At 41.2% G+C, this 13940-nt stretch overlaps 2 protein-coding genes across 9 annotated transcripts in view; one reads left to right on the forward strand and one right to left on the reverse strand.

Moving 5' to 3' along the window:
- Positions 1 to 5597: 5597 nt before the first annotated feature.
- Positions 5598 to 13940, forward strand: part of myo5c (myosin VC) — an 85852-nt gene continuing 77509 nt past the window's right edge. Inside the window, exons 1-3 of the mRNA XM_069910226.1 lie at positions 5598 to 5732; positions 11050 to 11221; positions 11675 to 11819. Coding sequence (XP_069766327.1) covers positions 5598 to 5732; positions 11050 to 11221; positions 11675 to 11819 — 452 coding nt within the window. The remainder of the gene's footprint in view (positions 5733 to 11049; positions 11222 to 11674; positions 11820 to 13940) is intronic.
- The window catches only part of LOC138749186 (uncharacterized), a 159432-nt gene continuing 152776 nt past the window's right edge, over positions 7285 to 13940 (reverse strand). For all 8 annotated transcript variants that reach the window (XR_011348470.1, XR_011348469.1, XM_069910233.1 and 5 more), the window contains 2 exons: positions 12379 to 12430; positions 7285 to 7716 (listed from right to left, as the gene is read on the reverse strand). The gene's annotated coding sequence lies outside the window, so the exon portion shown is untranslated. The remainder of the gene's footprint in view (positions 7717 to 12378; positions 12431 to 13940) is intronic.

Genomic DNA, 13940 nt, shown 5'->3' on the forward strand with positions numbered 1-13940 from the left:
TGACCAGAACTCTCCTCTGTGTCTAATTACAGTCATTCAATATCTCTCTTTGGAATTTATACCTTAAACTCTGCTATTTCACATTCTGTTCTTTCTTTTAAAACCATATTTTAAAATTATTGGTCATGGTTCCAAATATTTCATGGTTTAGTTAGTGTTGATTTATTTCTAATTTCAACTTACGTAATGCATTAAAATATTTTCCTGAGTTGAAGGTGCTAAGACTACAGACTGAACGAGCTGGTTTCCTGCTGAGTTGTTCTGACTGCCATTATCAGTGCGTAATGCCACAAAGACAAGCTTAGAGAATGTGTCAGTTTCAAAGAAGGTCCACACCCAACAATGTAAATGAGTGTGATTTCAGTCTGTCACACATTTGATTTTCATTTCTCGAGACGCGTTTTCTCTGCACATTTTGGCCCATAAATACCACAGTACAACTCCAATTATCCGAAATGGTTGGGACCAGGCCTATGTTGGATAATCGTTTATTTTTGGAGAACTGGTCATTTTTTAAAAACAGCCCAGTCGCAACAGCAAATCACTTGTATCAATGTTTAGGGGAGATTTTTTAAGCATTAAAATAATGTATAATTCTCACCAATAAAATGCTGGCTGCTGTACATCCCTGACATGTCCCAACCACCACCGCTGATCACCGAGACCTCCCAACCGCCGCTGTGGCCGAATCCTGTCACGTCCCCACCACTGCTGTCGATTCGCAGGGAAGCTTCCCGGGCCAGTGGAACACTCACTGGTGAGTCGGCGGGCCTCTCCCCGGTCACCGGAGCTCCTGATGCCTGAGTCCGAATCCTCCCCTTAGCCTACCGCACACGTACACTGGGTGTGAACATCTCTGAGGATCTGTTTGGGGAAATCATGAAGGCTCACCAGTGGCTATATTTTTGTGAGGAATTTGAGGAGATTCATTATGTCACCAAAGACTCAAAATTTTCTACAGGTGTACTCTGGAGAGCATTTTGACTGATGTGGACAGGAGTGAAGAAAAAAAAACCTCCAGAGGGTTGTTAACTCAGCCAGTACATCACAGGCATCTGTTTTCACTCTATTAAGGACAGCTACAAGAGGGGGGTGTCTTAAGAAACCAGTCTCTATCCTCGAGGACCCTCACCACCCGAGCACCCAAATGACACAAGACAGCTTCTTCCCCTCTACCTCACTTGCTCCTATTTTTTTTGTTGTACCATTTATTTATTTTGAAATGTAATTTTATAGCAATATATGATGCTCCGCAAAACAGCAAAATTTTGTGACCTGTTCATGACAATAAATTCTGATTCTGGTGTTCACTGCCCCAATGAACTCCAGTTGGAGTCCATTGAGCACAGTCCTATGGGCCCTGGGCCAACACAACTACATTGTAGGGCTGAGCCCACCTGGGTGAAGCCAACAAATTCAAGCAGAGACTTATTTTTTTAATGTGGGCTACTCAGTCATTTTTCTTTCATGTTTCTTTTTATCTGTTAATATTTTGTTACCCTGCTTCAATTTTATCAGATATACATCTTTAAATGTTTAAATGAGTCTTAAGATTCTCATAGGCTAAATAATTAGTTAAAAGAATGCCCAAGCTGGTTTCGGACATAATGTCACCTGATTCAGTTTGAATGAACAGTGTAAAGATTAGCAAGGTGCCAGCTGTTATTCCTCATTACCTCATCGTGGCCTATTTTTAAAATCTGAATAGTTACCATGGTAATAAATAAAGATTGGAATTCAATCAGGCCATCCTTGTAAATATTAATACGAGTTAGAGCATAGAGTATCACAACACAGTACGTCCTTCAGCCCACGATGGGCTGACCTATATAAACCTATTCAACCTCTACCTCACACCCATATTGCACTATTTTTCTTGCATCCATGTTCCTGCCTAAGAGACTTTTAATGATGCAACCTTTTCTGTCTGTGATCTGACAGACACTGATAATTCCATTCATCTGGAGATATAGCGGAGGTGGTTTCTTTCAACTGTGGCAATTATCCACCGAGATGTGGAGAGCAAAGCCAACAATGGCTTTCTCGATGTCACAACAGCTTTCAACTTCATCGAAGGGAAAGGAGGAGGAAAGTTTCTGTCTCATTCTCTCTCTTTCGTGAGAGAGAGATAGTGAAAATGTACTTAAATTTGCCCAGCCTTGGATGTTGGTTACTATTCTACCCTACCAATCCCTGATCCTGGGTGTGTAACAGAAACAATTGTACTGCAGACTGGAACTGAGCAAGACAACATCACAGTTCTCAACCTTCCTCCTTATAGTTGATCTTCTCACCTCCAAACAACTTTCCACCAGAGTGGAGTTCATATATCTATCTAAGTGAGATGTTTGTTATGCTTTATCATCTTCCCTCCAGAGTCTAGGTCACCCCAACCCTAGTCATTAATGGACAGCTTATTCAGAAGCAAGGCTTTGTCAATTCATTCGCTGAAGCATCCAATAGGCTAAATATCTAGGAGTCAAATATCTTCTACCAATCTGCTTCTGCCTCTTAGCACCCACTGTCCCACTCCCAACAACACCCTGGAACACCTGGATCGCATTCTCCATCCTGAGAGCCACTTTCAGGAAAGGCAAACTTTGAAAGTGAAATTTAGCAAAAGGCCTAAATTTGGTTGGCTACCACAGGCTTTGGACAACTAAGAAAAATGAATATTCAAAGACCAAGACCTCAAACCGTGACCTGACTTTCAACTCAGGTATGAGGTATCATCTCACTCATGAGTTGGTGACAGCTGATCCCGTCCCATCTATCAAAGTTCAAATTTATTGTCAGAGTACGTACATGACCACACACAACCCTGTGATTCTTTTGCCTTTATAAAGGCCCTCAACCACTGTTCCCTCGAAGCTGTGCGCCTGTGCGTGCACACACGAGTTTTGCAACCAAAACACAAAGGAAATTAATGTGTGCATAAAAGGTTAGTTACCAAAATTAATCCTTTAGCTAACTGTTTCTGTTAACTAGTTAGTCAGATTTCCAAGTGCCACATTTGCACATCACCGATTTACGTCACCTCACCTGTTCCTGTCCTTTGGTTTGCACGACTGCAGCCATGTTCGGTGGACAGTGGCCAAATGGTTAAGTTTACAAAAAAATCTGCTTCAAATTCTGTAGATAGCTTACTGAGTTTTTATTGAATACAGTTTTAAGAGAGAGAAGCTGTGCCAAAATGACCTTAAAAGAATATCGAGTTTACATTTGCACAAGCATTCAGTGCGCACATACTTTGGTCACAGGGAAAAAAATTGGCACCACTTAAGATTTTTGTGCGACTGATTACTAAAAATTTGAGGGAACTTTGCCCTTAACCTTCCTTTTATGAAAATTGCACCAATTTGACGGTCTGATTCTTATGCAAATGCTTATAGTTACTTAGGGGAAATGAGCTAAATAATGTAGTCAAGATGGAAGAAATCCTGCCATTTTTTGAATCCAGGCATTGGTAGATTTTTTTTTAATCAAAGCTACAAAACACCACAAAATTTTTCTATTTAAAAATAGTAATTTACCAAATGATACTGGGGAAATTAATGTTAAGGATGTTTGAATAAGACAATAGTAGAAACCTTCCATGACCTTTCACATTGATCTGATATGAACAAATGCCTCTTTGTTAGTTAAGAGTAAAGAAGACTAATTTTCATGAATGCTGAGACTTGGAGCTGCTGTGTAATTAGGCAAGTCAGAGAAAGTTGAGGAATGTGCACAGATGAGGTGAACTGGAACAACTGAATAATCTCTGCATGTTAAATATGGGCATTTCTGAATCTAAATTTGTTTAATGGAGGTGAATGCAGAACCTAGAATAGATACTAACATTGGATTTATTCCAATCCCCAACGTCAAACTCAGTAGATAATGAGATAGTTGGCATCTGAAGCCAAGTAAATGATTTCTTCAGCACGAGTTAGAATCAAATCTCTCAGAATTGGTATTTAAATATTTATAATATAAAATAATCTGTGGAAGCTGGGGAAACTCAATGTTTAAAAAAAAGACACCAGTTTTTCCTGATTCAAGAAATCAGTGACTGGCTGAAAAAGAGACAAAATTAAAACACATTGTAAATGATTTACTAATGGCAAATAAAAAGCCTTCAAGAGACCTAACAAGAATGGATAGGGCAGAAATAAGAGGGAAATGAACACCAGTGGGGTCGGGGAATCCGGAAGGGAACTGAACTTCTGGCATTTGCCAGTGAAAAATTAGGTAATGAGACAGGTGATAGGTTCTCCCGAACAGAGGGCAAAGTCAATCCATAAAACATGTCCTTGTTGCACAGGAGTCGGACAAGAAAGCGATAGCACAAAATATTGTGGGGAATTTTAAGAACTCATACTCAGGACAGAACAGGTTTGTATGGATGGAGGAAATTAACCAAACTGGTAAGATTAAAAAGAAATCACATGCATATTTACATGAGGCGTACACTGACTACATTCCAATAATTTTACTCTGTAAGAATATCTGGTTATCCTTCAGTGGTTCTTAACCTTTTTCTTTCCATTCACACATCACTTTAAGTATTCTCTATGCCGTAAGTGTTCTGTGATTAGTAAGGGATTGCTTAAGGTGATAGGTGATTGGAAAGAAAAAGGTTGAAAACCACTGTTTTAATCGTACCTAATTGACTCGTTATGTGCACGGTTTCAGAACTCCAATGACAATTTTTCTCAAACAAAACATTTGTGTCCAGAGCAGTAATTCTCAACCTTCCCTTCTCACTCACGCACCACCTTAAGTGTCTTTGGTTTGTTGATTATTCAAGAATCCGATGGCAGCGGGGACATTATGTGATTGGACTGAGGGCTACTGGCTTCATGTTTATTTGGAAACAAAAGTAATTTGGACTCGGGGCCAAAGGGGTTAATTGCATGAAAGCAAAGAACAAGACTCAGACCTGATGCAAGGTCTGAACACAAAACATTGACCATCACCTTGTGCTCATGTGCTCTCCTTGACTTGCTGAGTTAGTTCAGTGTTTTTTTCTCCCCTCCTGATTCTTGTGTCAACATTTGGTCTTAAGAGACAGCCAAGCAGCATTGAGTACAACTCCGGTTTTTGAATAGAATTTTAAATAATACACCTGCACTTCCTTCCCTTCAAAACAACAGCTTGCGTACAGATCTTAGCTCAAAGCCACACATACAGAGGTGCCTCCTGTCTAGGGAGAATGCAAATCAAAATGTGATGCATCAATGTTACAGCTCTCAAGTTCTCATTATCTCAAGAATTACTCTCTGATGTAGCAACATTATTGAGTGTTAACTTAAGGTTAAAATAACGTGAACATATGGAATGGATAACCCAGAAAGACATCGTGGAAGCTTCAAAATGTTAAGAGCCAAAGAGGCTCTAAAGGTAAAGTTGCAGAAAAAATAATGCCAATCCCAGATGATATTTCTGCTTTAGCAGTGATGGTCATATTCACTCCAACCTCAACAATTCGCTGGGCTCACAGGAAGGGAGAACCATGAGGAAACCACCTCAATGTGACATCTTTTAACTTCATGTGGCCAAAATGCACTGCAAGGGGAGAAATAGGGTCTTTTGCAGGTGAAAAACGCTGACGCATGGCTCTGTTTACTCCTTCGCAGTACAATAGTGTTTGGATTCCTGACCCTGATGAGATCTGGCAGTCGGCAGAAATCACCAAGGACTACAAGAAGGGATCCGATGTACTACATCTGCAGTTGGAAGATGGCACTGTAAGTTGGCAAAAAAATATAAATATGTACTTATTCAAAAGCTTGCCAAATCACTCAGCTAATGCTGTTCTCATTAGAAATTCATGCCTTGTCCGCAGTATATTCTGGGATGCACGAGGGACATAGTTACGGTTAATGTAGCGGTTCGTGGAATTCTATTATAGCACCAGCGACCCAGGTTTGAATATCCAGCACCGTCTGTAAGGAGTTTGTACGTTCTCCCAGTGCCTGCGTGACTTTCTTCCAGGTGCCCCGATTTCCTCCCGCTCTTCAAAATGTACCAGGATCGTAGGTTAATTGTTGTATTTGGCCGGCACAGTCTCATGGCCCGGAAGGCCATCTTACCGCGCTGTGTTAAAATTTAAAATTAAACTTAAAAGTAAAATTAAGGTAGTTACTGGGAGTAATGAAAGGCACTTCGTTCCACTGGAGATTCGCTGTGCAAATGGCCACCTCATAAAATGGAATATTGTCACATCACCTTTCTGCAATTTCACCCTTATCCCCGTCTCAGTTCCTCTCCAAGTAGCTGGCGATTCCACTGTGGGATGCTCAGACTCTGAGGAGGTGGAGTGGGAGGTACTTGATAATGCTGGTGGTTGTATAGTTTGGGAGGTGGTGCACTCCTTTTGTTGCTTGTGCAGAGAACTGAGCCTCTTTTGATGAGCCCTCAACCTTCTCCGTCCGGCAGGAGCTGACTGCTTCTCCCTCCCTGATGAGCTGTCCTCCAGTCTTGCCTTGCAGTGAGGTGAGCCCTTGAATGTTTGGTCAGAGGATGCTTGACAGGACAAAAGAGCTCATGTGGTGATCAGGGAGCCTCTGGATCTTTTGTGCCCTTTCTTGCAATAAATATATTTATGGATAGATTTTTACATAGTTGGGGAATTAAGGGATATGGGGGAAAGGCAGGTAGGTGGAGATGAGCCGATCAGCCATGATCTCATTGAATGGCGGAGCAGGCTTGACTCCTGCTCTTATTTCTTGTGATACAACTGGAGCTATTCCACAAACATCACAGATAGTGGGTAGTTCATTGATATTTATGCAGTTCCTTAAAATGCTTTTAATGTTTTGGGCCTCAAATTACTCAAGTCAATGAGTACAAATCTTTTGTTGAATTGATGAAGTAATGGAATATAATAGCTTGTAGGTTTGGCATGGAGGTAAATTTTCAAGCTGACACTTGATAGACATAGGATACGTGTTAAGTTTCTTTTGAAGTGTTTACAGTACATTGTTCCTTTTGCTCTGTCAAGCATGAGACTGCGGTGTTTGACAGAGCTTTCGCAGAGCTGCAGACTGCCTGGAGTACAACTACTGTAATGTGGGAGTTTGGACTGAATTACTTCCACTCTAAAATAGATGGCATTAAATATTCAACATGCTAAGAAAAAAACAAGCCTGCAAAGGTTTAAAATAAGGAGGAGAGCCAACAGCGGTATGAACAAAATAGACAGAATGTGTCACTTCATATGCATTCCTGAAAACAGTCACGTCAATTAATCAAGATAAATCATGGAAATAAAAACACAAAATGCTGGAGAAGCTCAACTGGTCAAACAGTGTCCTTTATGTAGCAAATATAGAAGCGATGTTTCAGGCTTGAGCCCTTCATCAAGGTGTGAGAGGATGTCAGCAGGCATCCGAACAAAAAGGGGAAGGGGGGGCTGTGGCAAAGGCAGGAGATGATGGGTGGAGGAAGGAGGGAGGGGACAGCAGCGATCAGGGGAGGAGGGATGGCTGGGTGGGTAGAGGGGGAAGGGAGGGGAGAACTGAAAGGAGGAGGGGAAAGAAAAGGCGAGCAAGTTTAACAGAAAGTTGACAGTGCCCAGGATGAATAAACTCGGTCTCTTCGTTTTCTTTGAGTGACATAAAAGGACGGTGTAAAATCTCGATTTTATCCTGACCCCAGTTCCCCATCTCTGTGATACTTGCACAGTCTCTCTTTTTGTGCTGCCTGCACTTCTCTGGTTTCCTCTCGCATCTGAAGAGCACACAAGGTTAACTTTTTTAACATTTTCAATTTAGATCAGTGGTTCTCAACCTTTGTCTTTCCACTCACAGACCACTTTAAGTATTCCCTATGTCATCAGTGCTCTGTGATTGGTAAGGGATTGCTTAAGGTAGGATGTGGGTGGGAAGAAAAAGTTTGAAAACTGCTGTTGTAATCATCCTTCATTGATTCGTGATGTGCACGGTTTCATCACTCCAAAGGAAATGGGCCGACTACCATTTTTCTCAAGCAAAACATTTCAGTAACAATTGGTTCTCAACCTTCCCTTCCCACTCAGATCCTACCTTAAGCAATCCCTTACTAATCACAGAGCACCGATGACTTAAAGTGGGAACCACTGCTTTAGCCGTACAGCTCAGCATGAGGTCCATGAGCCTGGGCCACCCAAATACCCCAATTAACCTACAGCCCCATACATTTTGGAAAGTTGGAGGAAACCCACATGACGTGGGGGGGAACTGGACAGCGCCATATTCTAACCTGCAAAAGTGTTGCACTAACTGCTACGCTAGCCAATTGTCCACTGAACATTACCTCGACTGTCAGGCTGGTGGCAGATAAGGGTTACAGAGAAATAAACGAGGGAATAGGATTGCTCTGAGAACCCACAAAGACTTGATGGGTCAAATGGCCACCTTTGGCCGAAGAGACTATATAAATCCAAGAATTCTGAGCATGCACAGTTGGAAACAAACGCAGGTCAGGACATGATTGCGCTGCATTCTCTGTGGATCCCAGGGATGGAGCTTCATCTTACTGGGTCCATTCCTGTGCCAGGTTGAAGTTGGTGCTGTGCCCATGAGTAGCGATGAGAAGGAGGTACGGAAGGGCTGCCAAGAAAATGGCAAATGAAGCAAGTTCCTTTTATTTATTCCACTTTCTGATTTCAATTTTAGCTTAATTTAATTTCTTGTTTATTTCATTTTTATTATTTCTAACACGTGTTTAAAGGTCTGCTTTGCCTGTATCCAAATATGGATTTGCTATTCAAGCCAGTTTTCCTACTTTCTTGCTCTCCCTTATTTGACTGAAGTTATTTATGTGGATAGAGTCTATAAGAGGGAACACTAATCAAATTCCTTTTCAATTTTGAAATAATGTGATATTTGTTGCATGTGGAATGTTTGTACTTTAGATCAAAGTAATATTACCAGTAAGAAGTAATTAAATATGGCCAAACTCATCCTTTGAACAACTTTTCTCTCAACTCCCCTCACCTTCTCAGAATCTATGGGATCTGTTTGAGCCTGAGCTGGTCCTGACTTCAGTGGGATGTTTAGAACTGTTTTTGTTGCACTTCCCCTCAAACCCACTCCCTCAGCTTGATTAATTGCGTTGGAGCTAATTCACACCAAGGTCAAATTTCCGCACAGTTCCACCCGGCTCCCACTTTCACACCATCCCCCTCTGACTCTTTCTGCTCATTTCCAGAGATTTCTCCCTCTGTGTCGGGAGAAGTGCTGTCCACAAACATCTATGGCAAAGCTACCAGCTCCCACTACATTTGGTGTTAACGATGTGGTTTCCTCTATATTAGAGAAGTCAAATGAAGATGGGACGACATCTTTCTATAGCCCACGTGTTCAATCTGCAGCACTGACCCTGAACTTGCTATTGCCTGCCACTTGCACGCTGACTTATCTATCAGCACCTCCTTCAAGCTTGAGGAACAGCACCTCATCTTTAAACTGGGCATGTTGCAGCCTTCAAATTCTGCAACTTTCCCCCATCTTCATCAGAACTGGCTACTTCTGCTATAAATCCTCCTACTGTGATATTGGAACAGGCCTCAGCCCTGTTGTTGTTAACATGTTACACTTTTTATCTGTTTTATCCCCCCTCTACAACTTACCTTTGCAGCATCCCTGGCCCCACCTACCATAGATACTCCCTTTGTACTATCCCCCACCCCCACATTTGCCTACAGCATAAAACCAACTTTTGTTTTCTATTTCCCAGTTCTGTTGAAGGGTCTTTGTCCTGAAATGGTAATGCTCTAGGCCCTTTCAAACTGCCATGTACAATGGGGTTAATCGGGCAATTTGCCCGGTTAGTGCCCCAGTTATGCGGCAGTTAGAAAGGATCTGACCCGGTCAACCCCATCGGAATCCAACTGGATCCCTCAGAGGGAGTCAGGAAACCTAGTTACACTTACCTATAGGTCGCGTCCACAGGCGATTTGAAAAAGAAATTGGCCGACCCGTTTTATTCTGGTGATGTCAGCGCTTGCCTGCTTGCATCACTTGGCAGCCAGCACCCGAACATCTGGTGGTGCCTCCGGTGAGTACGTGACGCATTGTTGTGGGGGTGGGATCCCCCTTAAATTGCCGGGTTGGCAATTTAATGGGTAAATTCCCCCTACCCTTGCCCTAGTAATTGCTCCAGGGTCCCAGGAGGGCGACCCAGGTGCTGCAGTTTAAAAGAGGCTCTTTCTCTTTTACAGATGCTGCTTGAAAAGTTCAGTATTTTCAGTATTACCACTTTTATTTTAAATAGTCTTTTTAACTCTGATATAAGGACAGCATTTCCTTTTGTTAATCAAGCAGAGCATAACATTTGAGATCTATCTTTGATGCATTATGTAATGAAAAAATTCTTATTGATGATCTAGCATTTTGGGGATAATGCAAAGTTTAGAAGTGATTTTAAATCTAGTTAAAAGAAGCAATGACTGCTCATGTGGTGACCTGGGGAACTATGTTAAAGGATTTGACAATGAGCAATGGCTAACATTTTAAAAGTTTACAAGCCATCAGTAAAAGGATTATCTTTAGCATTCAGAATGTGCCTCAGTCTCCGTAGCAACTGAAACTGTATTGGCAAGTGCTGTAGAGTTCCCATAGAGATTCGGATCAAATGTAAAGTCACTAGAAGTCAGGCTGGATTGGGACATGATGGCCCTTTGCTTGGATCTGTGAATGTTCTCCTTGACCCAATCCGAGGTAGTCGGTGACCCTGACCAGGCCTGGGGCAGCGGCACTCGACCTTGGAGTTGCACTAAACCTTGACCAGTCAAACTAGCTGGATAAAAAAATTGAGCTTAAATTATTCCTTGACCCTGACAAAGTGTGAAAATAAGTAAAATGTATGTTGATTATATGATTTATTATTAATAATAAATAACTATCTGCATTTAAGCCTCAAGCAATACTTATTCTTTATTTGGTAAAACGTTGTTGGCATGAAATTGTCTTCAAGATACAAGCTTTCTGTCACTGTAAGGCTACCTCAGTGCTTAACTGCAGCAAATACATTTAACAAGTAAACATTACTTTCATTTCTCATTTAATTTGAATTTTTTAGGAACTAAGCTATCCCGTTGATGCCATTAAGACCCTTTTACCACCACTGCGGAATCCTGACATTCTCGTGGGTGAAAATGACCTCACAGCACTCAGTTATCTCCACGAACCGGCGGTTCTGCACAACCTCAAAGTGCGCTTCATGGATTCCAAACTCATCTACACTTACTGTGGTAAGAAATAAAAACCACAAAAGATTGGACTGCATGCAAATCTCAACTATGTAAATCTTGACTATGTAAATAAGACACTGGAGCAGAAACAGGCTATTTAGCCCATTGAGTCTGCCCCACCATTCCATCATGAGCTGATCCATTTTCCCACTCAGCCCCACTGTCCGGCCTCTTCCCCATATCCTTTGATGCCCTGGCTAATCAAGAGCTTATCAGTCTCTACCTTAAATACACCCAATGATTTGGCCTACACAACCACCTGAGGCAAAAAAAATCCACAGATTGGCTGAAGAAATTCCTCTGTATCTCTGTTCTAAGTGGATGCCCTTCAATCCTGAAGTTGTGCCCTCTTGTCCGAGACTATCCCACTGTGGGAAACAACCTTTCTGCATCAACTCTGATCATCCACATCTTGACTCTATAATGAGAACAACTGTTTCCGATTTATTTCAGGTATTATTCTTGTGGCTATTAATCCATACAAAGAAATACCAATCTATGGAGATGTCATCATTCATGCGTATAGTGGGCAGAATATGGGTGACATGGATCCCCACATCTTTGCGGTGGCAGAAGAAGCTTACAAGCAAATGGCCAGGTTAATTTTTCCAATTGTTGGCTTCCAGGTCCATAAGTTACTGTTTCACGCAATAACTTTTTAGTGTAAAGTTTACTTGCACCACAAATATTCCGTCAAAGTCATTTCACTTTTTAAAAAGAATACCAATGCAGGTAAAAAGAGAACTGTGGTTTTAAGGAAATGCAAGGTGTATGAATGAAGTTGGCTCTAGACTGATTCCAATGCGTGGAGTCCAGCGGCAGAGGGTTGCAGGGACGGGTTCCCTTCAGTGACTGGATGAGAAAGGCTGGAGCCAGTGAGGGAGATTCAGTGCATTGCAGCCCAATGCAGTTGACCGCCCATTGTCCAGGAGAGAGAGAGGTGAAAAATTGCTCTAAATATTGCCTAGTATAAAACACAGAGGAAAATGGGACCACCCCCCACCATCTCATGAAACTTTTAAATATTTCCTTCTTTGACCATGTTGGTTTTAGTATGATTACACTTCGGACAACATTTTTATGACATTTAAAAGATATTAGATCAGTTCAAGCTTTTGCTTTATTCTCCAAGTACCTTCAAATACAAAATAGCTAACCTTTCTTGTTGGGCTGTATTCAGAAACAGAATAGTCCTGAAACTCCCTAGATCTGTGGGGAAAATGAGAATTTAAATATGAATGATATTTGATATGAGTTCAAATATATATTCAAACTAATTTAACACTGTATTCAGTGAAGATAATGCAAAGATTGAATACGCCGCAATCTAATAACCACTGGTGGAGTTTATATCATCACATTACAAAGTGTCTCAGGAATTTGGAACAACCTGACCCTTCTTTTCATTAATCATCTTCCGTTCTGTATGTAACTGATGTTTCTAAATTAGATTAAATTAGAACATATTTGCCTTGTAAATCCAGTCAAGCGATGCCAGAGTAGACTGCATGCAAGGATGTATTTGTATAGGGGCATATAATCCCAGAAACGGGCCCTTCAGGGCACCATGTTGACCATCAAGTACCTATAGGCTCTACACTCATGCCATTTCCCTTGCCTCCTCTGCCCTGGCAATTCAAGTGCTCATCCAGAAGTCGTGAGAGTACATCATCATGACCTCAGATTGCAGCCCACTCTCAGTGAGCATGTGCTCTTCCTCAGTAAACCTCTTATTTCTCACCAGAGCCCAATCCCTCTGACATTAGATGCCTCTGCCACGGTGATATTGTCACAACTAATTTTATCCATCTCTATCAGGTCCCCCCTCTGGTTGCTCTGCACCAAGGAAAGAAAGTGCAACCTGTCCGGTCCCTTCTGATAACAGAAACATTCCATCCCAGGCAAATGTCCTGCTCATTCTCCCCTGCACCCTCTCCAGTGTAGAAACATAGTGTAATTGAAAGTAGACGCCAGGCGTGGAACCAGTAATGGCAGAGGATAAAGTGAAGGTAGGAAATGAGAAGAGGCAAAGTGCTCCAAGTAAGGAATAGCAAATTTTAGATTAAATTTAACAGAATGTGTCCATTAACATATTGAATACTCATGTAACGTTTCTGTGCTAGCCATGTGAAAGCATTAACCCCATTAAAACAGGCACCTGTGTAAAGTCAGAGAGTACAAAAGCAGTGGGAATGTGATATGTCTACACCCACACTTCTCAATACATTTTGTTCAAGTTGGCAGACATCAAGGGTTGATGTCAAATTGAAAGATTACAATAACTTTTTTTAAATAATAACAATGGCAACTGCTGATTACATGTCAAGAGGATTTAGTTCTTGGGGTTTTTCTGTAGAAATATTTAGTTTAGGATATAGAAAACTGTTATTAACTAAGAAATATTTCAATCTGATGTTCTTGAGTCAAACAAGTTTACGGGTTGTTATACAAGTCAAATAAAATGACGGTGCTAATCTTAAATTCATGTTTAACATTTGTATTTTTTCATCTCTTTGGTTTATTAAATGTTTCCTCAAGGAGTCATGGAATTTTAATTTTAGTTTGATCAAAGACTCTTCAAAGAGGAACTGTTACAGAGAATGGGAGAGAAAAGGGATTAAAAGAATAGAAAATTGTTTTTTGGGAAATAATTTATTATCATTTGAACAAATGAAGTACAAATATGGTACAACTCACGGTACAAAGTTTGCATACCACC

The sequence above is a fragment of the Narcine bancroftii genome, chromosome 14, assembly GCF_036971445.1.
Source record: "Narcine bancroftii isolate sNarBan1 chromosome 14, sNarBan1.hap1, whole genome shotgun sequence".
NCBI lineage: Eukaryota > Metazoa > Chordata > Chondrichthyes > Torpediniformes > Narcinidae > Narcine > Narcine bancroftii.